Source organism: Aedes aegypti, chromosome 2 (assembly GCF_002204515.2).
Source record: "Aedes aegypti strain LVP_AGWG chromosome 2, AaegL5.0 Primary Assembly, whole genome shotgun sequence".
NCBI lineage: Eukaryota > Metazoa > Arthropoda > Insecta > Diptera > Culicidae > Aedes > Aedes aegypti.
The window spans coordinates 169,624,136-169,638,945 of NC_035108.1; the positions used below are offsets into that span (position 1 = coordinate 169,624,136).

The following is a 14,810-nucleotide window of genomic DNA, read 5'->3' on the forward strand; positions in this document are numbered from 1 at the left end:
CCTTGTTGTACGCACTCATATCAACGTAGATTTAAGCGAATACATAAACCAAAAAAATCCAATTAAAAAAGAAGAACAAAGGCTGTAAAATGTTTAGACCCATCTTATAAAGCATTGAGTGTACAAATGAACTAGCGAGAACGATGAGTCCAAGACTCCAGCTTAGATAGGGTTGTAAATCATAGGTATTTTCAAGAGTGTACCATTTATCAGAAGATATCAACAACCAGCAACAATCAGCTTTTTTCTCACCAATTTCAACTCCGTAGTACGATCTCTGATGGTCCAGACTTTAGTCCTATAAATTACTCTTGCAATACTTAATCTAGGGTCTCTCAAGGCTTCCTGCTTGTCTATAGTTATAAGTGAAAATTTCAACCATGCCTATTTTCAACTGTGTTGCAAAACTCCCTAAAATGAGCTTACGTAGAACTTCAGACTATCGATGAAAGCTCCCTAAATTAAAATCATACGCTTTGTTCAAAACAACTGCTTTTCTATGGAAAGGGTTAGAAGAGATTAAACGGCTAGAAAGTGTTATACAACGTGTACCAGTGTGGTCATTGTATAAGAACAAAACCTCGCCGAAAGATGCTTTGGCTTTTTTACTATTCAAAGCTGTAAAAAGACTGCTTTAGAGCAAATAATGTCGAAGCTTTTTATCGAAACTGTAATTCGACATCACCTACTACTATATGGCTCCGTCCATGCAGTACACACTGAAAGTAATGTTGATGCTAGCACAAATATGGCGATCCAGTGTGAAGAGATGATCGTCCATTTTACAACTAATCTAACATTATACACTTCTCGTGCTGCGTTCACGGAGTCATGTTTAGAGTGATTTTTATGAGAAATTGTGTGAAAACATAGCGCGAATAGTATGCAAAGCATCAGTAGATTCATTACTTATAATAAGAGCGATTTGGTCACAAAAAGTATTTTAACTAGTTTTCTTTGTTATAGAAGTTTAAAAATCATTCGCACCAAGGTCTTGAATGTTATTTCGGTGAAGTGCGCTGGAACAAAGATTATCACATTTTAATATCACCACACGTGAATGCAGAATCAATGGTTTTTATTATTTTTTTTTTTATTTCTTATGTTTGTTTGGAAGGCACGCTGTGCTCATGGCCACCTCTGTGCCGGAATCATAGTTCTTCTTTACCGATACAAATTCTATTTCCATCTAACCTATATTTAACATCACTCTCTTCAACTCTTTTACTCTCACATCGAGCAGGTAGGAGAGTGCTCTGCTGTTAGTCCAATCAAATTCCATATAAGCCATAGTCCGTTGCTCTTGCGGTGGTTCATTTTGCAGTTTGTCTCAGTCACCATCTGATACTGACGGAGGATGGATTTTCCTAAAGTTGACAGTTCTTCATGCATTCCCTTTTCAAAAAGTTCAGGAATAACAATCAGATCTCCTATTTATAAACTATGATTTTTTTTAAGAAATCACTTCAAACATTGTTTTCTTTTATTCCTTGTAAAATTCATCCTCGATTTTCTTTATAAATTTCTCGTGTGGTTTTTTTTTCAGAACTTCTCGATGGTTGTCTTTGGATTCTTTACGAATAACGCATAATCTTGTTTAAAAGATCTCTCAAAAACCCCTTGACATAAATTTCGCAAGATAATGATTGACGAAATTCACCCTGGGACTCAAAAAAATCTGTCCTTCAATACATCTGAGAACTCTCCCTAGAACTCTTTTTAATATTTCTCCCGAAATTCCTCTAACTATACTTTTGGAATTTATACAGAACTGCTAAGGTTATCGAATGAAATCAGCTCACGAGTTTTTAAAGCAAATGCCAGCAAATCCTTCAGAAATTGTCTCAAAATCTTTAAGTACTAAATTCCACGAAAATACTACAACTCATCCAATAATTTTCCTTAAGTATGGCAGAAGCTCCGATTTTGGCCAGCCTAAAAGAAAACATTTATAAAATAAATAAACAAAATGCCCTGCATGAATTGCATTAAAAATCACGTTGGTAAATATAGGCTACCAGAAACAGTTTCAGCCACATATTTAACATTGGTTTATAAAATAATCTATCACATTGATTTCCCCTGAGAGTGGCCAAATAAGGAATACCCTGGCCAAATTAGGTGTACACCAAGTAAAATTATAAGGAAACTGTTTTTTTTTCCTTTATTTTTGCACGGTTCAGACGATTAAATTAATGTAGCTGTAACGTGTGAATGTGTTATGCTTAACACAAAATGTTTCATGCCAATTTGCTGTGTAAAACTGTGTATAATCTACTGTGGCTACAATTGGCACTATGGCCAGAATCGGTGCGTCTACCCTGGTACTATTCTAGGAATATCTACCAAAGTTTTTTCTGCGCTTTCTCCAGATAGTTTGCAGAATACGTCAGTCAATTATAAGCTATAAAAATTGCCTCTAAATATTTCTCGGTAAATTTAACCAGGAGTATCTCTTCAAGTATTATTCCAAGTGTTAATTTGATTTACCCCAAAAAAAAACAGCCAGCTTTATCTAAAACATGTCGCATAACTATCTCCAGGATTCAATCTTGCGGTTAACAGCTTCAAGAACAAACTAAAAAAATAATCTAATGAATAAGAAGCAAGATTTTTTTTTTGTAATATTACTTCTCACACATACATAATCACTGCAATAAATATAAAAAATGTAGACAAATTCATGAAGGGATTTTTGGAAATGTTTCTGAAGTAATTCTAGCAAAAACTTTTTGAGTAATATGTTTCAAATATGTTTAAAAAATTCCTATATCATCAGAATGAGTTTCTAGTAAAATTCTTTGAATTACGAAGAGGAGCTCCAGAGGAAATTGTTGTTGCCATTTTCGAAGATTACAAAAAAATCCTTGGAAGTATTCTTAGAGGGTGATAGCTATATCTACCTTGATGGCTACAGCGTAGCGTCATGTAATAGCCGAATGAATTGTAGAGCTCCATGTTTGTCGGTCTTGGGCGATACTTCTCCAGTTTCTCCGAACGTTTAGGATCGCCAGGTCCGTATAGCCAGCATCTTCGTGGTCTCCAACGAAGCCACCAAGCTCTATCTGGTTCCCTGCTGAATATTATTTTCGCAATTCTTTCTTCCGACATTCGCACTGCGTGGCCAGCCCACTGAAGTCTGCCGTATTTCACACGCTTAATAATGTTCACATTTTCAAACACTTGATATTACTGGTGATTCATGCGTCTGCGCCACACACCAGTTTCTAGTGTCCCATCGAATATTTTACGCAGCACTTTATGCTCGAAGGCTTACCGAGTTTTTTCCTTCAACATTCACGATTCGTGCTTGTAGAGAAAAAAATAGTTTTGTATAAAACCTGGATTCCTCCGGTGGAATCCATGTTTTATACAAGACTAATTTTGTTTCCCTTTGCAAGTTACGTGACCTACGTTGGTTACGTAGTCCGTAAAAGGCTCTATTCGCTGCCGCAATACGTCTTTTGACGTCGCGGGGTACGTCGTTGTCACATGTCACAAGTGTTCCAAGGTTCCCAAAATCTTCAACAACTTCAAACACTACCTCAGTACCTGCACCAGCAAGCCTACATCTATATTTACCTGCAACTTTCTTGTAGATTGGGCACATGAGACCATCCAATCAGCCGGTTGGCATTTCTTCGTCCTCCCATACCTTCAGAAGTACTCGGTGGATCAACTGCTGAAGCTGCTCACTTCAGTGATTAAGAAGCTCGACCTGAATCTCGTCCTTCCCAGCTGCCTTACAGTTAATAGCTTTTAATCTTCCATATGGTCGGTGGGTCCACAGCTTGGTCGTTATCATCAATGTACATCATGTTTCTAGCTACATGTCCATTTCCATCGTTCAACAATTGCTGAAAGTTCTGCTTTCCCGGTCAGCAAATTTCCTTCTTGACCATTGCACATGGCGCGCACTGGTACGGTTTTGTGCCGCGCACCGTTAACCGTAAAATCTTCGCGTATCGTTCCGGTTAGTATCTTGAGCCTTAGCTATCACACTTTCTTCGTGCTGCCTTTTCTTTCTGCGGTGGATTCGCTTTTCTTCGGTACTCGCTGTCCTGTTCTGTCGGGTAGCGGCCACAAGCATACGGCTTCTATCGACATTCTTTACGTCTGTCACTCTCGGGCACCCTTCATCGAACCAGTAGTTTCGTCTTCGTAGTTGATCAGTGACAATCACTTCCCGTGCCGTTGTTGTCACAGCTTCGTGGATGTTCGTCTAGCTGCTGGCGGTACTGTGCAGCTACTCCATCAGTCGGCAAGCATTGGATATTGAAGCACAGTTTCACGAATACGTTTCATCAGGAATCTTCAAAGAAACTTCGTAGAAAAGAGATTAATGAAGGAATCCCTGCTGAAACTTTTTAAATTATATTTTTAGGAGTGATGTCTGAAAAAATATATTGGGCATACTCTAAGAATCTAAGGATCCTAGGCACCTCTACTTAAACTTGGTGGCTTCATATTCGATAAATGATGCATAAATAAAGATAATTTCCAAAAGTCTTAATTTTCTAACATAATTTCACTAAATCATTTTCTAATGTTCTCATATATTCCTAGAAATGAAACTTACGAACTTCTGAGAGCGATTTATGTAGAATGTTTGGTAGGATTATATAGAATACACTTATCACAAAATCTTCGACTGAATTCTCAAATGATTGACACGACTTCCACGGATAATATGTTCAGAACTCTTATAGAGTCTACGATAGGATTCTATAGACTTCTAGCCAGGATGTTCAACGCACTCGATACTTAATCCTAATATATCATGGGCAAGGTTACAATATAATCTTAGGTTAGATTTTGATAGAATTTCAGTTGAATTTATAATAGAATTATGAGCCAGTTTGTTTTGAAATCCTGGACAGCATTCTCAAATATTTCATTGATTTCTGACCAGGGTTGGGAAAAAATCTGAAATTCATTCTACAGTAGCCAAACAAAGCCAATCGCAGTCAGCGAAGCCAGTGAAACTCACGCCTATCGCTGCTGTAGGCAAAGAGCCTTGAAAATAGCAAAAAATCCGTTGCTAAGGGCAACCCAAAATTACTGTAGAAAAATGTTCTATTTCCCGCTGCATTTCCCGCATTTAGAGCCTTCAATGACACTAACGATTTAGAAAATTCATGCACCCAACATAGGCTACTTGATGAGATTCACGTTTTTGAACTACTGTACTGGGGAAGCCACGTGATTTTCGCGAAATTCAAGCCTACTACTATTACCATTCCCAGCACTGTTTCTGACCAAGTTGTTCTTGATTCTCAAAATAACCAGTGGCGGATTTCGAATAATACTAGGTGGATTTCTGGAAAAAATTCTGCGTATGATTTTTATAAAATTCTGGGTATAAGTCTCACAGGATGTTAAAATGAGATAGATTGTTCAAAATGTCTTTATCAAGATCATTGCATGATTTCGAAAGGGACTTTCCAAAAAAACAGCAGGATGTTCTGTTTTTCGATTATTCCAATAGAAATATGCATTTAAAAACATGGCCCACCACACGAAATATTTCTTCGATTTAGCCCTAGGGTAAAAAAGGTTGGGTAGACCTGATGTAGAGGACTTTCTGGAGGCATCATTATTTGAATTCTCATACGTTGTTGGAGAGTCCTGAGAATCGTTAAAAATCTCTAGAATGTTCGGAAGGATTCTAGAAGAATTGTTACCTTAGTTAATGAAGGTAACCAATGTGCTTGTGAGGAAAGTTCCTTCAAGAATACTTTGATGAACTTCAAAAGCATAGTTAAGAAAGAGAAAGTTCGTGAAATAACAACTGGTGATTCGCTGGATTTTGGAGAGAACTTTAGGAAAATCCGTTACAAATTTATAACAAACCTTTTGTAAGAAAACCATTTTTGGTGACCTTCAGGAAAACCTATGAATTGTAAAATTTCTTTAATTTTTTTACGATCTGCATTATTATATCATTTTAGCATCGGAGTGTATAAATTACTAGCACCAGCCTACCAATACACTCTTGTAAATGTTTTCTGACCTCGACAGCTCTTACACAACTTGAGCTCAGCCAAATTATGAACTGGTGTCCCATTAAAAATTGTAGCCAATGGTGTCAGTCGTTTCATGAAGAAACCAACTGAAAACAAATTACGGGCTTCTAGCAAATCAGACTAGCGTACATCTAAAGAACTAAAATATTATTTCCGTTTTGTTGACCAAATCTGCTACTGCACTAAAATCGCACAGGTCAAATAATAATAATACCGTCCAACAGGAAAACAAACCATTCTAAATTTCAAAAATAGGAACAATAATCAAACGAGAATAAAGAACCACTACTGACATATTTCGACGCATCTGCAAAGCATCCTTTGAAATAGAAAAAAATCACACAAAGAAACTTGTACCACGCTGAGATAAGTAATTTGGAAATAATGGCGCTTACCTATTACCGTCGCTACAATAGCTTTGGATGCAAACAAACACAATCAGAAACTTAGAAATTTAAAGCTGAAGATCCATTTTAAAACCCCTGACCGAGAACCAAGAACCAAACACAACTTTTTATGTATTGAAAGCTAGGATTTGCACAAACTAAAAAACCAATAGGACGATTCGATGAGCAAAACCTACACACACTAGAATGTGCAACATGAACAAAAACTACTTCTCTTGTATCAGATGTTATGTTTATTGATAATTGTAGTGAGTGAACTAGAAAGGAATGACAGATCTTAATAAATTGATCACATGTTTTGGACAAAACGAATGTTTCGGTTTAATATGGATTATATTTTTAGTTGGCACCTGAATGCATCATTATTTTTGTTTCTTTGTAATAACAATATCTGACCAAGTGTATGACAATTCATGTATGCCTTCGCATTTCTAACTCAGCCCAATGTGTGACACTCTACTTAAAAAGCAAGATATACGATTCTTTTATATTCATATTTTTATTTTTAATTTGTTTCAAAAGTCTATCAACCTGTAGGTGAATTCCGGCGCGTATTTTCTTCGAAGAAAAGAAAATTTTCTTGCTGGCGGATTATGGAAGAAAATTTCTTCTCTTCGAAGAAAATGTGCGGAATTCACCTGCTGGTGTGTTTTCTGTAGCTTTTTGTAATGTCTTCCGTTCAAAATTGATGTCGATACTGTTCACGTCTATCTTGATAATTCATTTATTTTATAGTGCATATGTTGAACATTTTCTTTATTGTACACTTAAGAGATGGCTTGCGTGCAATATGAAGTATATACATAAACAAACAGCCGATGATGCAAAGTGTTATGTCTCATTCGTAAAGTGTCCCGCAGTCAGAAGTGTCCAGATTCCGTGAATAATTTAAAATATATGCTAAAAACGTAGATGCCAACAGAAGTATCAATATGTTAATTGCTTGTATGTATGCTGTTCTGTTAAAAGTTTCCGACTACAAACATTTTCTCTTCACTAGACTTGTTCATGTTATCTTAAAAAGCTGAGAATTCACCAGTCAAGCAATATTCTTAATTGGTATGCCAAAATGAACTTCTGTTAAAGAATGTTAGTTCAGGGGAAATTCAAGCTTTAAGATATATATCTGTTTTTGGGCTAATTTCAAACTTTAAAAATTCATAATTACAAGTCAGAACACAAAAAAAATATTGAAAGTCCCGCTGTAAAGAAGTTCATTGCGTTTTACAGTTTAACTGGCAACATACACGTACTAGGAGACAAAAACTAAGCAAAAATACTAATTCCTTGCACATCAACAATTATTAGAACAAGACAAACATACGAGCGGTTAATATATTTATACCACATTATGTGTTGTCATTGTAGATATCTGAAGCTAAACTATTGTATCGCAAAGGGTAGAATAGGATAGCGTGAAGTTCAATTAACCTTCTGACGTCTGTTTTTTTTCTATAACTAACTAATTGTGCTCCTTTTAACGGTACTGAAGATTCGTGTGTGCGTGTACTAACCAAGACCAAGCCAGATAGTTGTCCAATTGACGAATATTTTCGATTTGATTATTCATTTATCCCGGTATAGGGCACAATCTTTCAACCGGAGACGGAAACAGCACTGAAGAGGGCGACTCTGTGGGCGGTGGCCGCAATCCTGCCATGACCGGTGTCGGTTGCTACAAAAATTACAAACATTCCGCTGGATTGCGAAAGAGAGTCAATTCACAGGTATATTTGGATTAGTGATAAAAGGTCGAAGAATAAAACGAAGAAAGGATAGAAGGGCGAGACAAATGGTCGAAAGGACGAAAAGTCGAAAATAATTTGCTTGGTGGGAAGTTTTTACAGCTTTCAAAAAGGTGTTCGGCCTTTCTTTTTCTTCTTTTTTACTCCTCTACCTTTTGTCTTTTCGATCTTTTGTCATAGATACGGTATATACAGCTTGATTTTTGTGAGTCAAAGGTTATCAAAACTGTTTGTTGTTTCGATCACTATCATCAATGTACAACTGTATTTAATCTGTTTGTTTTGATATTTGCTGCAATACTTTTTAGTCCGAAAACTATCCGCAAAACTCTACCGGACCAATGGACACCGAGGCGGCCCCCCCTTATAGCCCATCAATGCAGCAACACAACATGATGATTGATATGGATGCCACTGAGGAACAACAACTGATCATGCAGGAGACACCTCAGCATGAACCTCCCGTCATGATGGCTACCAGGGCGGTACGTATTACTTACATAAGAAAATATTCCTCTGCACTATACATACTATCGTTACGACTTAATCTGACATATAGTAAACCTGATCTCATTCATTAAATTGGTTTCCTTGCTGACACCTAAAATCTTTTTGTTTCCTAACATCTCATTGGCGTATGTGTTACATAAAAAAATATATCCTTAATATATGGAGCATAAATCTTCAACTTATAACATCGTAGATACACACAAACAGAAGAACACACTATTGACCCTGTAAATAAAATTCTTCCAATCTTTTGCCAATCAACTACTTTCTATATAGTACTACAACAATCAATGGAGCAACGAGGTATCTTTCAACTTCTTACCATTTCTAACAAACATTCAGCAAAGAAGTTTCACTGATTTGGATCATTCGTTTCCTGACTCGGAAAAAAGACAAAGATGGAAAATTTGTTCCCATTACTTTACACTCATTGCTTTTGAGCTTTTATGTTCGTGTTTGTAGCCTAATGATTTTGCCAATTGAACCAGTGATTAAAAGAGTGCAAAACTAACGAACTTCTCATGCCTAATCAATTGGCTCCGTTTGAACTTTTAATCATCTACAGCTGTTTTTGCAATTGGTCGACCGACCAACTCTAAGCTCTACCACTACTAATGGACACAAAAGCGAACCACCACGCAATTTTGAAGCGCGCTTCCATCATGCTTACTTCTGCAGCTTCAAGTTTGTTTCCCATGCCAAACTTTATTGACACAGTCTTTGCGACACAAAGAAAAATAATTATGAAAGCAACAGTTTTGAATGACCCTTATTGTAATTTTTGGGGGCATTCTAGCATGCGCCAATCATATATATTTTTTTATTTCGTAGATAAAGATGTTCCGCAACTGCTCTGTGAATATGAAAATAAACATATACATATAGCCTATTAGGTTTCGCCGGAAAACCGTTATCAAACATTAACTGTCATCGCTTATTTCTCTTTATTTGATCGGTACCTCACATAAGGTAGGTGTGGCTTATTTTTCAAAAGTTCTCAAAACCAAAAATTCTTCTGAATTCAAATCACACAAATAGAGAAACTTTAAAATTTGACCCAAGCGTCTTGAAGGTGAATTTTCAAGTTATTAAAAATGACCTTCAGTGAAGTATACATAACTTTGTTGATTTCCATCCAATTTTGAAACTTTTAGCATCATTCCCTTGAAAATTAAAGTTTTGAAAATGTTGTAGGACTCCAAATTTGTCTAAAATAAAAAAAATGGTTAGAAGTAGTTAAATCCAAATTTTTCCTCATTTTACTAAAAATCTCATCATCATTTGACCATAATTTCATGAATACTCAACCGATTTTGAATCTTTTTAGATGCTTTTGAAGCTAATTCAATGGTTTTTAAACCATTCATACAACCTTTTTCACAAAAAAAAATATTTTGACCAGGTTGTTCAACTAAAACCGCACAAAAACACTTTTTTTTACGAAGTTGCCATTTTTCTTCCAAATTTTTAACCAATTAAACATCTAAATCTTAATATATTTAGCTCAAATTAAAAAGGTTTCTTTTTTAATGTGATTGGAATTCAGAAGAGCACACGAATTTTTGGTTTTGAGAACTTTTGAAAAATAAGCCACACCCTACCTCACAATAAACATAAGGTAAACTAAAGCTGCTCACTTCTGTACTTGAGAGGCCCAAACCGGGATCTCGTAATTTTATTTCAAATATTTTCATGGCATTACAACTTATCTGCACTAATTCAAACTTTCAAGCTTTGAGTATGAATTTGATTGAAAATGGATTGATCATTACCCAATCAAGATGTTTTTTTTAAATAAATAAGAAAGCCACTATAAAGAGCTATGATTGCGTAGAATGACACTTAATTAATATATGCACAGTACTCATCGTACCTTCGTGCTGAGCGTGCGTACACAAATTATATGCTCTTGGAATTTTTGAAAACTAGCTAAAGCAATAAAACAGTGCTTCTCAGTGCTACAAAAACAGTACTTTTCAAAGCTTAAAGAATGGTACTTTTCAGTTCAACAAAAACAGTACTTTTCAGTACTATTTTGTCTACTAATGATCCCGTTACGATCCTTGTTAGGAACCGTGCTTTCGATTTTTCATTGGACCCGTAAGTGAAAGCTATCGGTGGTAATCCTTCTTGAACCCCGTGTTGAAAAAAAAAACCTTTTAGAAGGTCTTTTCTTCTTTCTTTTATTTATAAGTCACCAGTCACCGTGCGGGCTCCATTCACCGTGCATATATACAAATTCCTACAGAATATTCATACAATTTTCACAAATTATTCTTTTGTCAGCAAAATAAGATAAAACTGATAAAATGAAGTAGTTTTTGTCACAAAGCATTTTGAAAAACCTAGTTTATGTAGTCAAAATCATGTGAATTCTGTTTGATAACACAGCGCAACAAAAATGACATTTTTGCGTGTCTCAAGGATCAAATTATGTGTCTCTAGTAGATTTAGGGTTGCTGAATCCGAGTCCGTTCTCAGAAATTTCCCAGCACGTCACAATTTTTGGCTACAGGTCGCCAAAGTTGGATAAAACATTGGTTTTATTGATGTTTACCTAAAATTTGAAGTATATTTTATCAAACTTTTTTATGATCTCATCCACCAAGCATGCAAAAGAGGACTTAAATTTTCATTTTAGATATATTTTGGTTGAAATTTCACGATTAAATTTAGATTAAACCGATTTTTTCAACATGCTTGCAGTCGCCATACATAATTCTTCGTTTCTCTTATATGGCAAAATACAATACTTTTCTAAACCATCAAAAAATAACTTTTCCGCATCAAAAATGTTATAAATGATGATAAGTATTGTTATACACATAAAGTTTGAGTTCTGTGGCAAATTTAGCAAATAAATTGCCTTACAAGCTGGCAAACTTGCATGCAAGTTGGCTGAAATAGTCATTTTTTGCATTTTCAACAACCAATATCTCAAAAACTAGACGTGCTATGATATTTCTGTAAACGGCAATGGATTCAGCAACCCTTAATTAAGTAAATAGAGGTATTTTGATGCTGGAGACAAAAACGTGTTCCGCAGTGTAATGAGATTTTTCAACACTTTTAGTAGAAACGCCAAAAATTACCATTTTTCATTTTAACGTTAGAGTATGAAATTTTTCAAAATTTCAACAAGTTTACACTGTGGATACTACTAGTTAGATGTATTTCATCGTATGAGCAATGAAATTTAATGCAATTTATAATTTTTTATTGTGTTTCAGTTGAAACCCAAATGCACGGTAAATGGACCCTTTTCAATATGTATGGTTCCCATTACCGTGCATTACTGTAAAAAGCTTGAAATTATTCGGTAATATTAGATTTATTGTTATGTCGTGATTAAACAACTCCATATTGAGTGTTTGAGTGAATATGAAATGGTTTGGACAATACAGTCAATTCTCCTAAAACGATTTTAATGAAAAATTATTTGTTTAGTAAATTTTTAAACTTTTTATGGTTTTTATTATAAATGAAGATTTTAATACTCTTAAAAATGAGTGCGCACACTACTAGCAACATAGTTGCTCCATTACCAACGTTTCTTCAAGATACAAAATTAAATCCTAACGAAAACTATACTGCCCATAAAAGCATAACTGTCCCATATTGATTTACGCATCAACATCTTATTTCAACGCAACATTCATGTTTTAATATACACTTCACTTCACATATGAAAATTTATATACTTTGTTTGAAAATGTTGTGGAAAAATATGAAGTTAGTGCAGTCCCATATTGAAAAATAAAGACATAACAGTCTCTATATGATCTTTGAACCAGAATAGCAACTGTCGAACTGGAATTTTGTTCAACTTTATATATTTTACTGATCAATTCAAGCAAAATGAGCATTCTGTGGGTTGGAGCTAAATGAATATGGCATTCAAAAATTAACTAGAAAATTATAATCATTTGTATGAGGATACAAACTTCAAACTTTGAGCGCTATTTTCTCAATGCCTACTAATTCCATATGGGACAGTTATGCCTTTATGGGCAGTATATGCACGGTGAATGGTGCACTAGTGTGCACGGTAAATGGTAACATAGAACGGTACGAGGCGACCTTAACATGACATTTTCAAACATATTTTTAGAGTATTTTTTGTTATCCAACACTAGTTTTATATTTTTTCCTGAATTATTATATTATTGCACGCTACGTAGTGGTATTCTAGTGCGCATCAAATTATTTGGAAAAGTTATACAATTTATTGAAGTGCAAATTTTTCTTAAATGCACGGTGAATGGTAGCTTGACGGTACAAAAGGAAGGGTGAATCTCTGAATGTATCTTCCTTCCAGAAAAAACGGGATTTAAAACTATCACTTAACGTGACAAAAATTGAAGAAAGGTTATTGTTGATAATTGCAATAGAAATATTAGAATTAGAACGCTAGAGGCGCTGTTACATCCATACAATGGTTGTGATGGGAATGAATTAACCACAGTAGCCTTGAATTTCCATGCACAAAATGCACTGGTACTCAAAGTGTCAAATCGGTTGTTTTGTTTTGTAGTTTTGGTATCATTTCGTGAGAAAAAAACCTAAACGGGCGATAAGAGGGATGTGAAATCAATTCCTAATCTCTGGAAAAACATGGCGAATGAATATCTCTAATGATGGGATTATTTCTAATTCGATCTCCGATACGTTTCATTATTAGGTATGTTACTTATTGAGAAGCTGACTTGAACTGGAAACGGTACGTACTTCAAGTGTTTAGGGCACTTTAGTACACTGTAATGTTACTTAACCAAATGTTCTTCTCTTTCTTTCTAACGGCAGTACAAATTTTAAAGGAACAAAGAGATCTATCGTCAAGTTCAAAACTGCTCGGATACACGTATTCGTATAAAGTCAATTGCATTCGATTTTTCATCTTGATAAAACAACGTTTATTTGCCGCACAGTTATTTTTTTCTTTCCAACCGCATACAAATATTAGGAAAAATATTAAGATAACTGCTTAAACATTCGGAAGCCAATCAAAAAATAATAACTTTAATCCATTTCTTTTGGTACACGCATTAGTTCTTCACAAGCGGTCAAATAGTGACAGTAAGAATCTTTTTTCTAGCAGCAGATGCAAAGAGCGGGCAGCAAACAGCTTATCGCCATAGATGACCCACTCAATCTATGTGAACCTGGAATTATAATCAATTCGATCATGTTTCGTATATTGTGCATTAATATTAATAATTACCTGTTTGGCAACACCGATTTTGTGTTTCAGAAGAACAGAGAATTTCATTTGCGATAACAACAACTGTGACAGAATGATATTTTGGTTTTGAAAACAAAGTTACTATGATTGAAATGAAGAAAATTTGACACTTTGAGTACCACTTCTGAAATAGGCATACTAGATGTTGGCAGAGCCGTAGCGTTGCCTCATGGCGCCCTTGGCAAACCCTCATTTGAGCGCCCCTTAGTCAAAGTCAAACTTATATTTTAAGTTCTTTTCATCCACCAATTTCCTTTAAGGTGAAGATGAAACGAAGCCAAACTGTTCAAGAGCACGAATCTGCTAGTGATTAATCGATTAAGTTTTGATCTTAAACGGATGTTTGGTGTTCCAGATTCATGCTCTTGAAAATTTTAAATTCGGCTTCGATTCATCTTCACCTAAAGGTAACACGAGAAACAGTGAACTTTTCTCTCATTCTAACAATTATCATCAAAACTTTGCAAAAGCAAATCTCGAATTTCAGTGATCCGATGAAGCTGCAAATTTAGTAGGTTGTGCACTGCATATATAGAATTATAGGAACACTTTTTCACATCGATAAATGGAGTGGTACCTGAGATTTGCTACTCCAAGTGGATAGGACGATTACAATGACTTCCCGTGCAGCCTTAAATAAACCACAAACATTCAAAAAGGTTCAAGAAAGTCTATAGCGACTTCAATATGAACTTTTCACAGAAATCGTGAATAATGTCATGTTAAAGCTTTAAAAGTATTCACGTACGACTATTGGTTGAACATATGCAAAAAAGCTAAAACAAATTTTTAGAAGAACTGTCTAGAAATTGTCTTCTACGACAAAAGAAAATAACAATACAGAATATATGGGTTTATATCACAAAAAAACAAGCCTGCA

General features: G+C 35.2%; 1 protein-coding gene and 1 long non-coding RNA gene across 9 annotated transcripts in view; one reads left to right on the plus strand and one right to left on the minus strand.

Moving 5' to 3' along the window:
• The window catches only part of LOC5572202 (potassium voltage-gated channel protein Shab), a 365,295-nt gene that overhangs the window by 297,262 nt on the left and 53,223 nt on the right, over positions 1 to 14,810 (plus strand). For 6 of the 8 annotated variants that reach the window (XM_021843099.1, XM_021843100.1, XM_021843097.1 and 3 more), the window contains 3 exons: positions 8,018 to 8,160; positions 8,487 to 8,663; positions 8,965 to 8,991. In XM_021843099.1, coding sequence (XP_021698791.1) covers positions 8,018 to 8,160; positions 8,487 to 8,663; positions 8,965 to 8,991 — 347 coding nt within the window. The remainder of the gene's footprint in view (positions 1 to 8,017; positions 8,161 to 8,486; positions 8,664 to 8,964; positions 8,992 to 14,810) is intronic. The other 2 variants (XM_021843098.1, XM_021843101.1) reach the window with 1 other exon arrangement.
• On the minus strand, positions 13,573 to 14,262 carry LOC110676195. The gene is made up of 2 exons (XR_002500152.1): positions 13,910 to 14,262; positions 13,573 to 13,850 (listed from the first exon to the last, which is right to left on the minus strand). It is a non-coding gene; the product is annotated as an uncharacterized LOC110676195 (long non-coding RNA).